This window comes from Arvicanthis niloticus, chromosome 12 (assembly GCF_011762505.2).
Source record: "Arvicanthis niloticus isolate mArvNil1 chromosome 12, mArvNil1.pat.X, whole genome shotgun sequence".
NCBI classification, from domain to species: Eukaryota; Metazoa; Chordata; class Mammalia; order Rodentia; family Muridae; genus Arvicanthis; species Arvicanthis niloticus.
The window spans coordinates 21,947,935-21,968,883 of NC_047669.1; the positions used below are offsets into that span (position 1 = coordinate 21,947,935).

At 40.6% G+C, this 20,949-nt stretch overlaps 1 protein-coding gene across 2 annotated transcripts in view; it reads right to left on the reverse strand.

Moving 5' to 3' along the window:
• Window positions 1-5,089: 5,089 nt before the first annotated feature.
• Window positions 5,090-20,949, reverse strand: part of Sec22a (SEC22 homolog A, vesicle trafficking protein) — a 50,741-nt gene continuing 34,881 nt past the window's right edge. For both annotated transcript variants that reach the window (XM_034515610.2, XM_034515609.1), the window contains exons 6-7: window positions 10,507-10,572; window positions 5,090-5,964 (exon numbers count right to left, since the gene is read on the reverse strand). In XM_034515610.2, the coding sequence (XP_034371501.1) occupies window positions 5,764-5,964; window positions 10,507-10,572 (267 nt within the window). In that variant the 3' untranslated portion in view covers window positions 5,090-5,763. The remainder of the gene's footprint in view (window positions 5,965-10,506; window positions 10,573-20,949) is intronic.

Below are 20,949 nucleotides of genomic sequence, written 5' to 3' on the forward strand. Positions count from 1 at the left end.
TTTCCGGTTTTGCAAAGTTTGCTTCTCCACTTTGTCACTTGACCACAGTGGCACTCCCTACTGGCTCTTTTCAGAGCAGTTTTCAGAGCAGAGAACCTTCATCTTTTTATAGCCATGCTATATTTGTGCTTTTCAAGAATGCCTTTCAGCTGACAGAACTGTAGGTTGCAGGCTGCTGGCTGCCCACCTCCTACCTCTCACCTCCCTATCAATAGGGACTCACAGGGACACCAGGGAAGGTGTCATCCAAGACTGTCAGGTAGACAGACAGGTCTATTCAAAGCATATTCAAAGCAAAATCTATTGAGGCCCAGACTCTAGAGCCACACTGGATAGGGCAGAGTTCCTCCCAGCATATCTGTGCCTTGGGACTGGGAGGGATAGGACTGAAAGGCATAGCTTACCTCTCTCAGGGTGACACTGCATCCCTTCTTCAGGATATCAAGGTGTGTAATAAACATTTCCTCAACAGAGCAGCTGACATACAGCAGGTGTGGGTCATTCAATTCCTTTCCCTCTTTGGATGTGTGCTCTGCCCAGAAGTCCACCCAAGTGTCTACCCAGGGCATCCCTGCATGCTAGACACTACAACAGAATCCCCTTAGGGATGGCTTCTAAAGAGCTTTGTGCAAGGATTTATCACATTCGTGAGCATTGTGGTCATGGCTTTCTGCCTGGTGCTGGTCCCAGGGCTTTCCCTACATTTATTCATTTTACAATCTCACTACATAGGAGGAAACTAAGGCAGAAAGATGTCAGAGACATGCAAGGTCACAGCACAAGTAGGAGAGAACCTGGAAGCCTGGATCCAAACAGTCTCAGCTGTAGAAAGCTATTCCCTCTGTTTCCTGTATTCACACCTAGAGACTCTTATCAGAATGGTCACAAAATTACTCCAAGCAGAAGAACCAGAGTATTCTGGCAGCATCATAGGAAATTAAGATTTGTACCATGTGACTCACCAGCTGCACTTATAAATACTAAATGTCTGTGTACCTTGGCCTAGGTGCTTTAATCCCAGGCCCTTGGCATCTGTCCTGTCATGGTTATAAGTGCAGGGATTTTAGCCAACTAATTTTTTTCCTTTTGGGATGTCTTACCACAGGAATTGGCATTGGCTTTGCTCAGTATGTAAAACGCATATTACCTGCATACAAATGTAGTTATACAGGAACCTATGTGGTGTGGTTTAAGATTATATGGTAGCTTAGAGTATGAGTTCCTAGTGAGGTCAATCTGGGTTACAATCCTGGTGCTACCCTAAGGATCACACTGACTGTGGTAAAGCTGTGTGACATCTTTAGGGGTTGGGCAGCGCATCTGTAGGAAAGAATGCCTTCAGGATTCTGTGAGGGCAGCATGGCTACACCCAGAGTCATGTTGTGGAACACACAATTCTGTTTTCCTTCTTTGTTTGCTCCAACTGTTCTCTCTACTACTGTAATGCTGTTATACATGCTAAGAATTTCCTGAGACACAATGTAGTATGGACAGATGTGCACCAACTTCTAAATAAAAACCCAGATCCAGGTGGCAACTCTGTAGCACCACTGATTGGCATGTGCTCCCAGGCTGCCTTAAGGCACGCCATACAGAAGCACTAAAGGCTCCAGTAAGCACTACTGGGGCACAAAGTACAAGAGCAACATACTGTTTACCTTTAGGTTGTTTGTAACCCAGCCTTGATACAAAGCGCTGGCATAAAACACTCAAGTGGCCAAAACAGAGCTGGGGATGGACTCTTGGTCCCTCATGGGAACGGGAGGCCTAAGTCCTGTCTCCGGATCTCAGATGGAGCCTGACTGAGCTCCACGAACTTGGGTGATTCCTGCATTGCTGTGCTGTGGAATACAGCAGAAAAGGGCAGATGTGAACGAGGGGTGAGGCTGAAAATACTGTTTGTTGCCAAGGAAATGCTGGGAAGGGTTTGTGATGCTACACTACTGATCCAGGAACTCCTCTCTGTAGTTTCTTAGAGTCCTCTGACAGCAGCCCCAGAGCAAGAGTAAACATGAACAAATGCCTCACCAAGTGGCACCTGTCACCAACTGGCAGTTACAAACTTTTGCTGCACTCCTGCCTGCTTAATCCTCACCAATCCACTCAGAACCCTTAGAGTTGTAGGAGATTCTCTTGCTGATCTTTAGTGGGGATATTATCAAATCCAATTTAAACAACAGAACAGGTTCTACTTACTGCAATGTTTAAGATTCCACTTCCTCAAGAAGTGCAGAAAAAGACTACGAAACCCTGACCATGACACAGAATGACCTGTGATCTGTAGTGAGGCTAAGTGTTCACTTTGGTCTAAGTGGTGGATGCTTTTGAAATCATTTATTTGTTCTTTAACCAAACACTCCATGGCAACTCTAACAAAGTGATTTTAGCTTGTTAAAGAACACGTAGTAAGCACACACTCCACCATGCTCCCCTGGAAACCCAGCAGTGTGTCCTTAGGTTAAGCCTTCTGGAGGAAAAAGGGCAAGTTAAGTATTCATTTGGAGGTCAGCATACTACAGGAGCACAGAAGAGTCACCCTGGGTCCGTGCCAGAGGCAAAGTCTCAGGCCAAGCTCCTGGCCTCTATAGAACCTTGGCAGAGCCACAGCTGAGAAACATTCCTGACATGGCCTAACCTAAATGTACTTTTCCAGACTTGAATCTGCTGTGAAAAAAAAAAAAAACCTACATTGCAGAAATAATTGTGTTAACCTAGAATAGCACATTTGCTTTATAAATTACAAAACTGGGTGAAGGTTCGCCACGATCCATTCGTCTCAAAAGGATTTTCAAGCTTTAACAGGTACGTGTTCTCAGCTCATGGCAAGAATTCTTAATTATGGGAACAAAATAAAATCCTTACACACTTACACACACACACACGGCCACACATAGAAATAGAAGCCTGCAACAGATAGATAATCTACACAATATGCAAATACAATGTCTATTTAAGAGTTCTGCTCATTTTAGCACTTCCCAGGACCCCAAGTGAGAACATTTTTACCAAACTCATCAGTACAGGAGGCATTATCTGGAATGTGTTTTATCTTTGACAAAGCCCTGTCTAACTTGCTCCCTTCTGACCCCAGCTTCTGGACACCGAGTCATACCCTCCGAGCCACAGTGGCAGCTCTAGCCCTTCACTGCTCTGGTCTGTCTCCCTTTCTGTTCAGCTTTTGTCAACACTGTCTTTTGTGGCTTTTCTTGACATGTTGTTCTTTCAGAGAAAAGACTCAATATGAATAAGTTTCAAACCCAGACCGATAAAGCAAATATTTTTAGATTATGACAGAGTATCTGTTCTTGGCACAGTCAACAGGCAGCATTTCAGAACTGGTTAAATTAAGATAAACATCCATTAACACACACTGGGAAGACTGTCGTCACAAATAGAAGTCATTAGTCCCACACTAGTCAAAGAGCCTGGTGCGAGATTAGTGCATGTGAACTTAGCTATGTGACATATAAGCCAGAGATCTGATTACTCCACTGTATTCATGTAACACGAACACAGCCACACACACCTCGCAAGGACCCTGAGGGAGTGAACACTTAGGAATAAAGGTGCACTTCAAATACAAGCTGCTATCAGTGCTACAGCTTAGACACTAAACAGGTTCTCTAGGACTATGACAAGCCTAGAGATTCTTGGACAACATCATGTACCCTCTTAGGGATGCACATTCCAAATAATGAAAGATGGCAGTGGTATACAGAAAAGGTTACTTATAGCTGTTTCATTCTGTACATTAAAGATGTAAACACACTCTTAACCCAAAACAACTGGTGGAAACACAGACAGAAAAACAAGCTTTTAGAAATAACTGGTGATTTTTCAAGTGTCCCCGCTGAACATATTCAAATACTAAACACTGCAACACAACTTAGTGATGCTGAGGTAGCTTTTGAACCAAACTCATAAGAGCTATCAAATACTAGGACATAGTAAAGCCACAATTAATCAGACAGCCCACACTTCTTGATTGATTAACTATTACAAGAAATCTCTTCTGCTCTACTCACTAGTTTAGGAAGCCTTCCTAAGTTGAACCACTTTATTTACAAGGCTCAATAAGTATAAAATGCCAAACATAATCCATGTGGCTCTGATGTCTTAGGTCCATGTGATGCCTTGGGGCATCTCTCAGAAGGTACATGACAACTTTGTCAGCAGCTTTGTTACAACGGAAACCTAGACAGATTTGGAGTTTCTTGTTTTAAATAAACCATGGACATCATGAATCCACTTGCTGCCTTCCTTCTACCTTATTTTTCTAAGATGGAGGGGCAGTGAAGGTTCCAGGTATGAAGATCTTCTAGTTCTGCAAGTATCCACACAATGGGTTAGGCAAATGAGGCAGTTCAGTGACCTGACCCTCTAGACTCCTTCTACCAAGTAATTACAGTCCCTGAAGGAATTACACACCAAGGCCCATTGTTTTGGGGAATGATATAAAATACAGAATTGTATGCATTCCCTGTTTGGACTCCTTTCTTTAAAAACAAAGGCAAATCGTTCACGATGACTCCAAACCAGGTGACTTTCACATCTTTGCAAATACAATAAAGCTGTGCTTCTATATTATGAATTCAAAATGGCTTGAATAATCCTCCTACGGGTATAAGAGTGTTATTTCTTCTGGATACTAGTTAGCTCCCCAAACCATAAAGTAACTGTCAGGAAGGAACTGTCAGGGGAAATCCCATGTCTCACACTCAGCACCTCTGGAACAAATGAAACGGTTCTGGGTGCAAACCACAACTAACTAGTGCTGTGCTACCATGAAGATGCCACTGCTTTGCAGTTTCCCATTATCCTTCGAGTATTCCACAGGGCTCTCATTTTGGTGCCAGGCAACACCTCTCACAATTTCAATGAGTGTGACACTCAGGTCTAGAACCCTGGTAGGCATCAGTATCTTGTAAGAACTTAGCATTTCATTGTGTGCTGGCAAACTGATACTGATTTTCCACTTGGAGTAGGGGTTCCTGTCTTTGTTAAATACTTTAAGATTTTAAAGGTTAGAAATTAAGCAACTAATAGCATACATAGTACTCAAATGATAAGAGTTTGGAAGACCACAATAGTCAAATGAATTGTGTATTTTTAGTGATTTCAAAAGAAATGATAAACATGGTCTAGAAAGAAAACATGTATCACTGTGGTGTCGGACTTGTGATATTGTAGAGCTGTGCATCACAGCCCTCTCCCACACCAGGTGATCTCCAGAGTTAGAAGGTAGCAGACACAGAAAAGTAAAAAAACCAATTTCATGCCATTCTAGGCTTCATAAACTCTTGGTACTATAATTGTGCAAATAATCTGACACTTAGTACAGTGGCTGTTTTAGATCGGAGCTTTCCAGTTCCTGCAGCATCCTCTTCATTGGTCTACACTAATGCCTCACAAAGGCAAACTCAGGTTGTAGCACTTCTGCTTGGTCCTCAGAGCACGTCCCATGACTAAGCTTTGCTTAACTCTCTAGTGAGGATTCAGTGCTACCTGCCAAGTCTTCAGGTGATGCTGAACTTCTTCTACTGTGATGTGCCTGACATTCCACTGCAGGATCCTTGTGGGAGTTTTCGTACCAGGTCTCACACGCTCACAGGCATGCCAGGCTGATTTGTAAAACAAAAATGAGCAGAGAAAGAAAGCAGAGCTTCTCATGTGTGGTGACTGGTTTCTTCATCACAGTGGCCACTAATTTATGTCCTCTCCTTCTTCCCCTGAAGGCAAAGGCAAATCATCTGAAGGGGGATGTCAGACATCATGGTCAGGAGCCTTGCCTTGGGCTTGCCTCAGCCAGATCTGCAGTGTCACAAATGCCCCCACAGTCACATGAAAGAAGAGCTGCCAGAGGTTGCGCAGTTCGTAGAGATACATGTTGCACAGACAGACTAAGCCAAAAGTCAGAAATGATTTGACATTCCGCCAGCTGGTGTAGTACACAAGTAAGTAACACTGTTCAAAACATAAAAATCAAAGTTGGTTAGGTTACAGGGAAAGAACTAGATATGTAGCAAATCAAAATAAAACATGAGAAGAAACTGCAGGTTTCCTAAAGAAGAGAGATAATGTAAGCTACTGGAGAACTCAGTCATGGACGTTCCATGGCTTGAAAGGGAAACAGATCTTCCCTTCTATGTCTTTCATTTTCAGAAGAAAAGCATTCTTCACCATATGTTAAATGGAAGTGCAACCGTGTAACTCCCTGTAAGACAGACTGAAGAAAGTCTCTATGGTAACAGAGAACTGGGATAGACACACTGCTGAGCTCTCAGCCCTGGGATCTCACCCCTGGGGGTGTTCAGATGGGGGGGCAGGCTAGGGGGGGGGTAGTGGGGAGCCACAGGAGTTGGGCCTTGTTCCTCAGCTGTGACAGAAACAAACAAAGCCATTCGTTGGGCTTCCACTGAAGAAATGAAGTGTTATTAGCATATTGTCATCATTTAACTCAAAGCAGTTACATCCTGAAAAGTAGAAAAGGGGACAAAGGATGGCAGTGAGTGCTAGCTCAATGAGACAGTAAAGGAAGCACCCCTACCCACCAGCCCTCGTATTGTCCCCTTTGTCCTTTATTTTTCCCACAACATGTTAGAAACATGCTTATTTTGCTTATCATCTATAGGTCCTGACAGTTGAAGACTTAACTATCTTGTTCATTTTTTATCTCCAGAGTCTAGAACAGTGCTGAGTACATAATATGTACTATACAAAATTTAATAACTGAATGGACCCTTTTCTAGGATGTGCCTAAAATCTCTATCTGCAAAATATGGATTTGTATACACTCATGAAGTCTCTGAAAAGCAGCAGTAGTTTCTGGGAACTGCATCCAGGCTTCAGAATGGGAGGAGGTAAGGGTGTTCTTGCCAAACATTAGTTCTTACACGAGTGAAGATTATTCTATATTTGAAACAGAAGAATGCACACCAGAGTGATACTTTTAATCCCAGCACTTGAGAGGCAGAAGCAGGAGAATCTCTGTAGGTTAGCATGGTCTAAAAAGTTACAGTAAGACCCTGCCTGCTGTTAAAAAAAAAATCCATTGCTATCTATATGAAATGAATAAAAGTATTTCTTTTATGAGAGTGATTTTCACTGTGGAATAAAGGCTTAAAGACATAATTTTTTCCTTTGAATAAATTTTTGACTTGGAGGAGTTCTGAAATAGCAGAACTGTACTATTTTCCACAGTGTCACTACTGTATGTCACCACAGAACAGTCATCACACCAGGACATGATCACAGTGAGGACTGGTAATTGATGGACTTCAATTCTGTCCTGTGTCCCATTAGAAACCTTTCTCCTACCCGGGATTCTGTACTGCACTTAGCTGTCATGTCTCCTCCAATCTGTAATAGCTTCTCAGTCATGACCTTGACACACCTGATACATATTCATCAGTTATGCTGGAGCTGTGTTCCTCAATTTGGATGTGTCCAGTGTTCCAAGACTGAGTTAAGCATATGTGATTTTGCCAAGAATAACACAGAGGTGCCAGGAGTATGTTTTATCAGTGCTGTCAACCTGGACCCCTTGATGGGAATATATGCCACCCACTGATAACTCTGCCTGCATCAGCTACTACACAGAGGTATTTGCTTAATGGTAATTTAATAGTGACTTTTTATCTCCATCATTCTTTCTACATTTATTAATTGGAATTCTACTGTAAAGAAGACCTTTTCTTGTATTAAAAAATATTAAATTGATGACTCTGAAGTTTTTCAAAGGCAATAAAGAAAAAAATGCCTTGCAATGCAGAGGTGTCAATACCACCTTGATCAAACATATTACATACTTAAAACTTCTCTAAGCCAAAAAAGCAAATAAAAGAAGAAAAACTCATAATATTAAGAAACAAACATGTTACCAACAATGTAATTAAGTATGACAGGTGGTCTTTCCTTTTGAGTTTATGTTTAACAGTTGAAAAAATGTATTATAAGTGTCTGATATGTTCTGGAATATATGGGGAAGAAATAAACAAAAGTTTTATAAATAGAGGAGGACAATAGAGGATCTAGGGAGATAATGTATCTATATCTCACTGAATATGAAGTGACAACACTAGCAGACTATGACAAGTATCTATTGTTTGTTACCTATAGTAAGTAACTACTTTAAAATCCATAAGGTTTTTAAATATTATACATAATACTGAAGTGGAATTCTTAAAACCTCAAATAAACTATAGAAACATAAAAAGAAAAAAATGAAAACAGAACAAAAATAAGCCCAAATATCTATAATTATATCAAATGTAAATGGCTTACATACAGCAACTAAAAGAAAGAGATTGGCAACATGGACTAAAAAACCAATTTCACTATCTATCAGAAAATTGCATAAAATAACAGAGACAAGTTAAAAGTAAAAAGACGAAGAAGGATATGTCGTGCATATTAATCAAAAAAGGAAAAGTATAAATATAAAAACACTTCAAAGCAAAGAAAATAATGACACATGAGTCAAACTGCCAAGGCAAAAGAGCAATCCTAAATTTGCATGAACTAAAACCACATAGCTTCAAAACATGTAAGACAAAACAAGAACTGAAATGAAAACTAAAAAGGTCTATAATACAACTTCTAACAAGAGCAGAAATCAATCAAATTGAAAACAGAAAAAGAGAAGAGGGAAAGAACAAAACCAAACCCCTGATGGACTGAACAGCTGGCTCAATCAGTGAAACAGAAGTTGACAGGACCAACTGTGACAACATAAATTACCAACATTAGAAAAGAAACACTATCATAAACATTACAGATACTAAAGGAATATTGAGATATGATTATCAATTCTCTATATATAAATTAGATAAAACAGACCACTTCCACTAAACCCACAAACTACCATAATTTCATCCACTAAAATAGAAAATTTGAATCATTCTGTAACTATTAGGAAAATTGAATTTAAGGTGGTATATAGGTAGGGTAATAAAGACCATACGATTGTGGTAGAAGGATAATAGACCAAACTAATGTAATTCAGAACCCAGAAAATCTCACAAAATACACCCAACTGAGTTTGTATAGAGGTGCAAAAGCAATTCAGTGGAAGAAAACAGTCTGATAAAGAAATGGTGCTGCAGCACTTGGTCAGGTATAAACAGTTTAAAAAGAAAAAGAAACAGGATTATTGACTTAGTTAGGCACAGAGGCAGCAATGATGTGAGGAAATGAACCTGGGCTCTCACTCTGAAGCATTAGTCTTGGCTCCTCCTTTTTCCTGGTTATGCCATCTCAGAACCGTACTAAGAGTCCTTCTGTTCTCATTACAAATGAGACAATAACTTGTATGACAGGAGTATAGGATTAAAGTGGGAAACCCTCAAGAGAACACTGTGTGCCACTAACAAACACATGGCTTCATATTACCTGTATGAAATGTCATTTGTCCTAATGAAACCTGTCAAATTTAGTAAGACTTCTAAAGATAACATTAAGAAAATTTCAAGATTTTAAAGTGAAGCCACTAAAACTAAAATGTATAATGTATGTTTATGTAAAGTTCAAATACCTATCAAAGTATTTCCCCAAGGAGTTCTACTGAATTTTGGGTGGTCTCAGGTGCATACCAAGCTTTAAGTATTCCTACCTTTCCTTCCTTCCTTCCTTCCTTCCTTCCTTCCTTCCTTCCTTCCTTCCTTTCTTTCTTTCTTTCTTTCTTTCTTTCTTTCTTTCTTTCTTTCTTCCATAGAAGCCAAAAGGTTATGCCACTTATAAAGGTCAGGTCAGTGGACCCTGTTTGCTCTTTATGTTCTAACAAAAGTTATTTCTGAGTTTGGGTCATTGCCATGGTCATTCTTCCCATCTCTCCCGTGACCAATCTCCCTACTGTCCAGGCATAGAATCTGCCCCTCCACGAGTGTCCTACACATCCTGTTCCTTCTCAGAATCTGCCCCGCCACAAATGTCCTATATATCCTGTTCCTTCTGCCCCTCCACGAGTGTCCTACACATTCTGCTCCTTCTGCCCCTCCACGAGTGTCCTACACATCCTGCTCCCACTCAGTGGTAATACTTCTCTCACTGCCTTGCTGTTGTTGCCACAGTTTACGCTCCCTCTATTTTCCATCTGAATTACTAGAATCATCTCCCACCTGGTTTCCTAACTGCCAGTCCTTCTGCTTACAATCCATCCTATTCGCCTCTACTAAAAAGTCATGTCTACTTAAAAATCCTAAAATATTACTTTGCCGTGTCACTCCCTATTCATGGCCTCCTCCAGAGCACAAAGCCTCTGGCTCTCACTAGAAACTTTAGGCGTAGCCTTTCTGTCGCAGGTGCATGACAGTAAGTCCACTCCGAACATCTGTCTACAACTCAAGATTGAAGTGTAGGTTACAAAGGTGACAGAGGTTCAAATTATAGGAGAGGCCAATAACTCAGACACTGTTTTTATGTACTTTAAATATACAGGCAATTGTTAGACTCGACATCTGAAACAAACAGCAATGGGGAAGTGTGTGTTACAAATGGGAGGAGACCTACCTGGTAAAGGCAGGCTGCTGTCCCAAGGAAAAATGCAATAACGTAATTAAGATCCTCACCATCACTCTGTAAAAAACAAATAAAGATTACCTTTTTGTTGGCAGTTCTTATTTAAAAAAAAAAAAAAAAGCCAAAACCAATCCACCAGGACAGGATATTCTCATGTTTATACACACTCAAACATTTTACAAAGTGGTGTTAAAAAAATTGTGAGTCTTAGAAATATGAAAGACATGGTAAGACAGGGAGGAACGGGTATGCTGGAGATATGATTCAGCAGTTAAAAGTACTGACCGCTTTTCTAGGGGACAGAGGTTCAATTATTAGCATCCACATGGTGACCCACAACTGTCTGTAACTCCAGTTCCAAGGGACCCAATGCTTCCTTCCTGACCTTCACGTACCCCAGACAGGCATACAAGTAGTAGGTACACAGACATACATGAAGACAAAACACCCACACATATAAAATACATTTAAATGTAAAGGCAGAGCAATGGGAGGTTGAGGAAAACTACATACATTCTGTGTCTCGGCCTCACCTATCAAGGGCCTGTCACCCCAGGGAAGATGAGAAGCACCCAGGGAAAGCCAGCTTCCTCATACTACAGAGAATCTCTTCCTAGCAGACCAAGTCCCTCCTGCTCATGAGAGTCACCACTTAAATACAATCTGACAAACTTTACTGCCCGGAAGCACATAAATGAACTGCCTAATAAAGTAACTTGACATGATAAATAAAACTGTGGTGACTGAAAAGCTACTGTCCACTAGAGTGTGCTAAGTCCCCAAAAGAAAGATCAGGCCTGGTTACAAAGCCACTGCTAGAAAACAGTAAGGACGAACAGCCAGAGCCTGTGTGAACAGAGAACTGTCCTTCGTTCCCACCAACTATCAGCAGTCAGCATCCTTCACTGTGTGGATGAACAGTACATAAAACCAAGGCAGGAGGAGGAAGTGTTTCTCTTCCATGCAAGGACATTACACTAGACCTCTTATTTTAGAAAAAAATAATTTTCTTTTTCCTACAGGGTCTCCTTATATAGCCCCGGTTGGCCTCAAATCCCCTTGCTGAGCAAGCAGCTCAGCTTCCTAAATGCTGGGATTACATGACTGTGCCACCAAATGTGCCTCCGCCCATGGAGTGGAAGGATGATTATACAATAGAAAGAAATCGAATCGATTTAGTGCAGTTGATTGGGTACAGAACAGTCCACACAAGGCAGAGTGGCTCATCCTAGTGAGATCTTGAAACAGAAACTTCCTAAGACTCGCAGGCCAGTTCTGGCCCAGAGGCAGGCAGATCAACATGAAGCCTTTCTAATTTTGAATTAAACTGCTTATTTTTTAAGTCCTTCCCCCTACCCCCCACACTCCCCATTACAAAAGTTTTTGTTCAAGCAGGGTGGTGGTAGTGCAAGCCTTTAATTTCAGCACTTGGGAGGCAGAGGCAGGCAGATCTCTAAGTTCAAGGCCAGCCTAGTCTACAGAGTAAGTTCCAGGAAAGCCAGATCTGTATATAGTAAGCCTGTCTTGAAACACACACACACACACACACACACATATGCATGCATTGAAAAGTGTGTCCATTGTTGAAAAGTACAGGAGATACATTATAAAAAGAAACCCATGTTGTTCTTATATCAAGGAAAAGTGACTGTTTACCTTGTGTTTGGTTTTTTTTCTCTCTCTCTCTACCTCTCTCTACTCTTCACCCCCAAAGAAATGAACCTATACTTTTGCATGCTGCTCTTTGGTATTTTAGTTGATTCATAAACACTTTCGAACATGGTAAATGTATCAACCACAGAATATGTGAAAGAATGTAGTCTTTCAACATATCATAGGACCTAATTACTGGTCCTATAATGTAATATTTTTTCTAAACTTACACGGCCATTTGACATCTCTCTTAATTGATTTTACAACATCTCAAAGCATGTTTCCAGAGTCAGTCTGACCTGAATAAAAATCTTTATTCACAAGCTGTATTTTTGATCTTTTTTTTCTTTTATTGGATATTTTCTTTATTTACATTTCATATGTTATCCCTTTTCCAGGTCTCCCCTCTGGAACCCCCTATCCCATCCCCCCTCCCCCTGCCTCTATGAGGGTACTCCCTATCCACCCACCCACTCCAGCCTTCCCGCCCTGGCATTTCCCTACACTGGGACATCGAAACTTCTATATTTTTGATTTCTTAACTCATTTCTTCTTTTGAAAAACTGAAATAGATCATTTCTGTGTTGTAGTAAGTATTCCAAACAATTCTCGAGTCTGAGAGCCTGAGGATATGAGTGCTGCATAGTCCTTGGGCATGTGGAGTCTAAGCCTCCACCCTGCACACTTCAAGATGAGACCCACAGTGTCCTATCTGCAACTGAGCTAGTGACTGGCAGAGATCGCAGGTCAGCTGACTTCCAGGGCAGCATTTCTATTGTTGTCACAGGATTCATTTTCTAATACTCCATGTGAAAACTACCTCCGCTTTGGCATTGCTCTAATTGTCATTATTTCAAAACTAATCTTTAGAAGAACCCATGCAATACAAACAATGTGATAAAAGCATATACATTTCTGAGGTGTCAACTCACAACCACCTTATTAACATCTCTAAACTCGGAACAAAGCTAAGAAGCAAGTGCAAATAATCTAATTTACACATTACTGTGAACATGAAATCAAATTTACCGACTTAAAAAAATACACATATATACACACATACAACAAAGAAAAACTTTGGTGCCACATATTTTAATAAATCCCTATCACTCTAAGTAACAAGTTACTAATGTAGAATAAGTAAACTTATGCTGTCTTAGTTTTTCATTTGTGTCTGCGTATGGATACTCATATAGGCGTGCACATACACAGCAAACAGACGGAGGGCAGAGGAAAACTTGCAAGAGTCACTTCTCTCCTTCCATCCTAGGGGTCCAGGAGTCCAACTCAGCGAATGGACCCCAATTCTGTGGCAAGAGCCTTTACCAGCAGAGCCATCTTACCAGCACACTTATCTGGACTCTCTTAACAACAACAGGGGTGCTGATTCATGTGAGTCTTCAGAGTTAAACATGCCACAAGCATAAAGTAACATACTAAAAGATAAATGTTGTAACCATTTTTAGTATTCAGAGTATTAACAAATCACGGTTATAAAACTATAAACTTTAAGTTAGTACCTATATACTATACTATTCACAATCAGGAAATATACACTCTATTATCCACTAGATTTAAGTTATAATTTCCAGATAAACTCTTTACTTACTTTTCCTTCTTTTGTAACAACAGGGACTCACTATATGGTCTTGGCTGGTCTGGAACTCACTATGTAGATCAGGCTTGCCTTGAACTCACAAGGATCCTAAAGGCGTGTGCCACCACACCCAGCAAATAAACCCTTTACTTTATAAACCAAGTTTTCTAGAAATATGGAAGCTGTTGATTCAACTTTTTCAACTCTTTCACTAGCAAGAACTGAATAACCCCACTTAGATAATTCTTAATATTTGTACAAAATTCTACAGAGAAAGCTTCAGGAAGAACTATTTAATTTGTGATTTAAAGAGATTATTCTTAACACAGAATGCACTGACAAACCAGAAGAGACGAGGACCAAATCCAAAGGCTTTCGTGAAGGAAAAAAAAATGACTTTTCATCCCATGTAAACTATGAAGGACTTTGAAGGAAAGAAAAAGTGACCCACATCAGGTCATTGTTCACCAAAATCAGGTCATTGTTCCACAAAAGATTTACCTATATCTGAAATTTTTGTACTTGAAAAATCTACCCATTAAACTGGATTAACGAAAGACGTTATTTCTTTTTCTTCTGTCTACCCTAGAGTAACTGTTCCTCGTTGCTGAGGACTGAACCGAGGGCTCTGGCACTGCGAGGCTACTGCTCTAGAACTCAGTTCTACTCCTAGCCCAACACTTGTTTTCATGGGCAATTTTATGTGGTTCAAGTAAAAACAATCCATGAAGAGGCACTTAGCGAAGCCCTGCTGCCACCCTGTTTCCTATCTGCCAGTTCCCACCGAGTTTACTACTTTCCCATCCTTCCAGAGCTTGTCCATGCAAATGGAAACATGCTGTTGTTATTCAACCAGACCATTCTTGGTCTGTGTGTAGGGGGAGGGGCAGTAAGTTGGCAGGAGCTGGTACGTACAAGGTCAATACATCCAAACTGTATTTCACTGGCATTCTCAAAATGGCACAGATTTTATATATGGACCTTAAGACACAGATCAGACTCACGAACCATGTTCCATTCTAACTGGGACATTAAGTGTCCTCACATGACCTATGTAAGGGGCAAGGCTCAGACCCACACAGGCAGAGGAAGCCTACCTAATCCATGCATCTAAGAGCAGACTTTTAGCTGCTGCCAAGTAGAGCTGCACCTCACTGGAGAGCATCAGAACATCAAAGCTCAGGATAAGAACATGCCTCCCTGTCCAGTTTTCCTTGGACTCATCATCAAAGAAAAAGTCCTTGTTTTATTCTTGGCTTCTAAACTACGTGTGTGTGTGTGTGTGTGTGTGTGTGTGTTTTGAGACATGGTCTCACTATGTAGCTTTGACTGGCCTGGAACTCGGAGAAATCCATCTCCCTCTGCTTTCCAAATGCTATTTTAAAGGTGTATTCCACAGACCCAACTAAAATAGATTTTTAAAATTAGCCTTAGGCATACAGAAAATTGAGTACAGAGTCTTCATATATCCCCCTAACTCCTGGCTCAGTTTCTAGTAACAACTGGAATTGGCATCATCACAAATGCTGAGCTAGTACTGACACATTACCACCCGGTAATTCCCACTCTTCCTGTTGCTCTCTGGTTTGGACAAATGTACAATGGCAAGCACCTCTACTAAGTCACAAAGCACTATTTCCTGGCCCTGAGAATCAGACTACTCACCCCAGCATAACTATAGAATTTACTGTCTATAGGTCTGCCTCTTGCAGAAAGTGTCCAGGATCTCGTTTTTTCATGCTAGCTGCTTTCATCAAGCAATACGCACTTTAGAGATCTCTGTCTTTTGTGACTCACAGTCATTCCTTCTGTCACTGAATGGTCGTCTACTATATGGATTAGAGGTTTCCCTGTCTTTCTGTGACTCATGGCCATTTCTTCTATCACTGAATGGCTCTCTACTGTATGGATTACCTCCATTTACCACTCACCTTCCATGGCTGCTCCCTTGAAATCCTAAATTGATATAAATACTCACATTTTGAAAGTGTTCTACTTATTTGGTGAGAGACACCTAAGAGTACTCTTGCCAGATGACAGAGTAAAGCTATATTTAGCTCTGAGAGGAAACAGCCCAACTGTTTTCCAGAGTGGCTGTACATTTTATACTCCCACTTAGCAGGAAATGAGGGTTCCCTTGTTCCATATCCTCATCAGCATTGGAACTGTCAGCTGTCACAGTTCAGGGCATGTTTTAACAGGTGTTTAGTGGCATCATATTTTAAACTTGCAGTTTTTTAATGACAATGTCCAGCATCTTTTCACGTACCTGTCTGTCACCTTCAGTATCTTCTGTGGTGAGGTTTTCTACTGATTCTTAGACTCACCCTCTCCTCTCCTTAAAGATTTCTTCCTATTTATGTGTTAGTTGTTTGAACATTATGAGTGTTCGGGTCCTCTTAGAGGCCAGAAAGAGTATGTCAGGTTCCCTAGAGCTGGAGTTACAGACAGTTGTAAGCCACCCAAGATGGGTACTGGGAACTGAACTTGGGTCCTCTAGAAGAGTAGTAATAAGTGCTCTTAACTGATAAGCCACCTCTCCAGCCCTACAGTCAGGGCTGGAAGTTTCCATGTATCTTTTTCTAACCTGTGGCTTTTTTATTCTCTTAACAGTGTTTCTCACATAACAGACTTTGACAGATGTGATGTTTAACAGCAATTTTTTCCTTCACAACACTTTTGGTGTTGTACCTTGTACTGCCTGGTTCTGTGTATCAACTTGATACAAGCTGGAGTTATCACAGAGAAAGGAGCCTCCCTTGAGGAAATACCTTCATGAGATCCAGCTGTAAGGCATTTTCTCAATTAGTGATCAAGTGGGGAGGGTTCATTGTGGGTGGTGCCATCCCTGGGCTGCTAGTCTTGGGTTCTATAAGCAAGCAAGCTGAGCAAGACAAGGGAAGGAAGCCAGTAAGTAGCATCCCTCCATGGCCTCTGCATCAGCTCCTGCTTCCTAACTTGCTTCCAGTCCTTACTTCCTTTGGTGATGAACAGCAATGTGGAAAGTGTAAGCTGAATAAACCCTTTCCTCCTCAGCTTGCTTCTTGGTCATGATGTTTGTGTGGGAATAGAAACCCTGACGAAGACATACCTAAAAACTCATTTCCAGACCCCAGGGTCATACCACTGTTCTCTTATGCTACTTCTTTTAACTTACAAATTTTAAGTTATGTTCTTTACATTTAGGTCTGTGACCCACCTAAATTCCTATTTATTCAACGTGTAATATCTACAGACTCATTCTTTGGCATGAAGCTTTCTTGTTGTTTTAGCACCATGTTAAAATGACTGGCTGTTCTCCATTGATTTGCTTTTGCTCTTTTGTTAAAGATCAGGTAGCTATATGGATGTAAATTTATCTCTAATCTTTCAATTCTGTCATGGTGAGGTACTGTTTATTCTCTTGCCAATAGCATACTGTCTTAAGTACGGTGGCTTTACAGTACATCTTAAAGACGGGCAATGTGAGCCCAACTTTTGTTTTCATCAGTAGGTATGAAATAGCAATAGTCTGTCCCTAACACAGGGCTCCTAAAACCCTTGTAAATGAAGGTGCTAGAAAAATCTTTTCATGTTTGACACTAGTCCTGTCACAGAACCCCTAAGATTTAGGAAATTAGTTTCCTGAGTTACAGAAGGATTTGACCCAGATTTCCCTATCTCTTAGAATTTCCTATGTAAGGAGGACAGCTTTTGTTCTGAAGCAACTCCTGATAGACTCCTAGATCAGTGCTGGATACCAGAAAAGACCATGGTGAGATAGCTAAAATTTTTGTCTCCATCCCATCTTCCAGGAGAGAACAGAAAAGTCAGTAATAATCATACCCTCCCCCAAATTTCTAATCCATGGAGTTTGCAGAACTTCTAGGTTAGTGAAGATCTCAACATGTGAGGAGGATGACAAACTCAGCTCCACTAGGACAGAAACTCATGTCTAGATGCTTCCAACCTCTCCCTATGCATGTACCTCTTTATTCATCTGTATCCTTTAAAATGTCCTTTAAAATTAGCCATCAAATGTGTTTGAGTGCAGAACTATTCTAACAAATGAGGGATGTTGATGAGGAAGTTGTACAAACCTTTTCAGCCAGCAGATGGTCATCAGTACAATGTCCCCATAGGACTGGCATCTCAAGCAAGGGTAGCCTGAATTAAGACTGAACTTTAACATATAAGTTTTGTCCTAACTCTAAGCAGACAGTATTAAAACTGTAAAACATCTAGCTGGAACCGGAGAATTGCTTGTTATGGAAAGACCTCCCACTCATCTGGTGGTAGAAGTAAAATTTTGAGTTTTGTTAGTGAGAATAAAGAATAAATAAAAACTTTCGTTTTTTTCTACGTACTGGGTCTTTGCAATCACTTTATTGAATCTACAAAATAACTTGCTCGGATATTGACTGGGACTGTGTTCAACCTACACATCAGCACACAAAGAACTGACACTTGAGTTTTCCTCTCAAAATGTGGAATGGCTTTCCACTCATTTAATCTTTGATTTCTTTGGTCAGAGTTCTAATCTCCTTCCTATGGGTCCTGTATATGTCTAGATTTACTTATAAGCACTTCTTTTTTAGAACTTTTACACTTTAATTGTTGCTGGGATTTAAATAATGTCTGCACAGTTCAATCGCCCATTCTGTTATGTAACTATGATCACTTAATAGTTTCAGGAGCTCTTGGTTGGGGCTTGGGAGTCATTATATAAATAATCATGCCATTTGCAAACTTATTTCTTCCTTCCATATATTTTTTTCCTTTTTACATTTTATTACATCAGCTAGGATTTCCAGTACACAGGACTCACACAGCAGAGGTAAGTGGAGGCATCTTTCCCTTGTTCCTGTCTTAGGAGAAAGGTTATCTAGTTTCTTGTTATCAAAGCTGTTAGTTGCTTCAGATTCAGAATGGACTTTCCTTATTAAGGTACAGAAACTTCCCTCTACTCCTGGTTTGCTGCAAGCTGGTTTTTACTTTCCCTTTGTTGTTGTAGTTTTGATTTTTTTGTTTGTTTTTATCATGAATGAAGATTTTTCTGGATTTTGTAAAATTCCTTTCTATATCTACTGATGTGATTATATGATTATTATTTCTCCTTTAGACCGTTGAAGTGATAGCAGTAAATGATTTCGAATATTAAATCAGCATTGCACACTTGGTTCTTGTGTAATTATTTTTATTCATTACTAGATTTGGTTTAATATATTGCTAAAAATCTCTGCATCTGTGTCCAAGAAAGATGGTTTATAAAGTTGTCTTTTAAAAATATAAACAAACTGCGAAATCTCAGAACAAAGAGTCAATAACATCTAAGTAGCAAATAGTTGGATCTGATTGTGCTTCTGAAACTTAAAACCATCTCGCCACAATCAGACAAGTGTATTACAGATTAGAGGGAAACAGAACAATCAGCAATGAAGGAAAGCTCAAGTCAGTTGCAGCATTTCAAAAAGCATGAAAGGCTGCAGGACACAAAGGCTTCCTTTAGTTCTTCAGTTAGAAGTCAGAAGAGGAAGAAGGAAAACAATCAATCCCAGAAGAGGAAGGACATGATCACTGGGTGCATGAAGAAAAACTTCATTATCCTTAACAGGCTGAGCCAGAGTAACACCTTACAGGCACTTCTGACTTACAGGTGCTAAGGTCTGAGTCACAGCTTCAGCCAGGATGTAAACAAGGCTTTGTGACACGAAAGCTTTTCTCTGCCTAGGGCACTCTATCTAGAAGTTAACTTTTTTTATACACCTACCCCACCTTTTCCCCCATTACATCAGTAAAAATTTTTTAAAGATTTATTTGTTTTATGTATATGAGTACACTGTAGTTTTCTTCACACACACCAGAAGAGGGCATTGGATCCCACTGCAAATGGCTGTGAGCCACCATGTGGTTGCTGGGAATTGAACTCAAGACCTTTGGAAGAGCAGTCAGTGCTTTTAACCACTGAGCCATTTCTCCAGCCCCCAATAAAATGTTTTAAAGACTGTTTTATTAGCTTTTTCATTCTGCAGTTTCAAACTTTCCCATTTCTTCTTGTTGGCAGCTTGTCTAGCTGGCTGAAAATTGGAATAAATCCAACCTAGCAGGGCAGGGGGTGAGACAAGAAGGTAGAGGGATGACAGACAACATCCAAAGACTGAGAGGGGGCAGGGGCTCTACCTATGAGGAACTGTTTAGAAGAGAAATTGACAAGGGGAAGCCCATGCATTCCCATGATGCCATCTGCTTTCTGTTGGTTTCAGATGGCTGAACGGAGAGGACTTGCAGAATGGTACCATGAGCCTAGCATGGTGAGCAGGTTTGTATAAACAGTATCTTATATTTAATGCTGGAGGACACACACACACACACACACACACACCACAGATTTATTTATAATGGATAGTGTCAAGAACACTAGAATGTGAATGGAAACAAAGGAAAGGGTAACTGTGCAATCTCAAATGTGCTGGACTTTTAAAAAAGGAGATTTTAGAAAGTATAGGAAGAGAATAGGTTAGATAGTCCAGTAGCTAAAGGCCCTGGAAGAAACAAATTACCTTGGAAAATAAGGAATCTGAAGAAACCAGTGAACCTGCCCATAAATAAGCAACTCAGGTTTTAAAAGGCCACTGACCAAAAGGAACAGCAGCAGAGTTTACTGAAACAAGTTGTGTCCACACAAACTACCTTCCTGCTCCCACCTTTCTCTACCCTCTTAAAACCAGCTCACCCTCTCTCCTGGCTCTAAGAACTTAGTTATTACACCTAGACTCCTTTGCCTATCACATTCCACTTTAAGCTGTGAGGATTCAATTCATGCTACAAAGCCGGATGTTCCCACAGTGCCTGTCAGCAATGCTTCCAAAGAAAGGATAAGAAAGGAATGTGCCAACCAGAAGCACTTTGGGGGGTGGAGGTAGGGCAAAGGAAGTTGTTTTCGTGTTTGTGTTTCTGCTTTTGTTTTGAGACAGGGTCTTACTGTATAACCCAAGCTGGCCTGGAACTCACTATGTGGTTTCAGCTGCCCTTGAATCTATAACCCTCCTGCTTCAGTCTCCCAAGGGCCAAGATTACAAGCATGCCCACAAGACTTGGCTCTGAGGTCATGCTTTTGAAGGAAAGTAGAGAAGGTCCAGTATAAGAACTTGCACTTAGATTACACTAAGACCTAATCTAATTCAAATTTGTTCTGTAACAAGGAG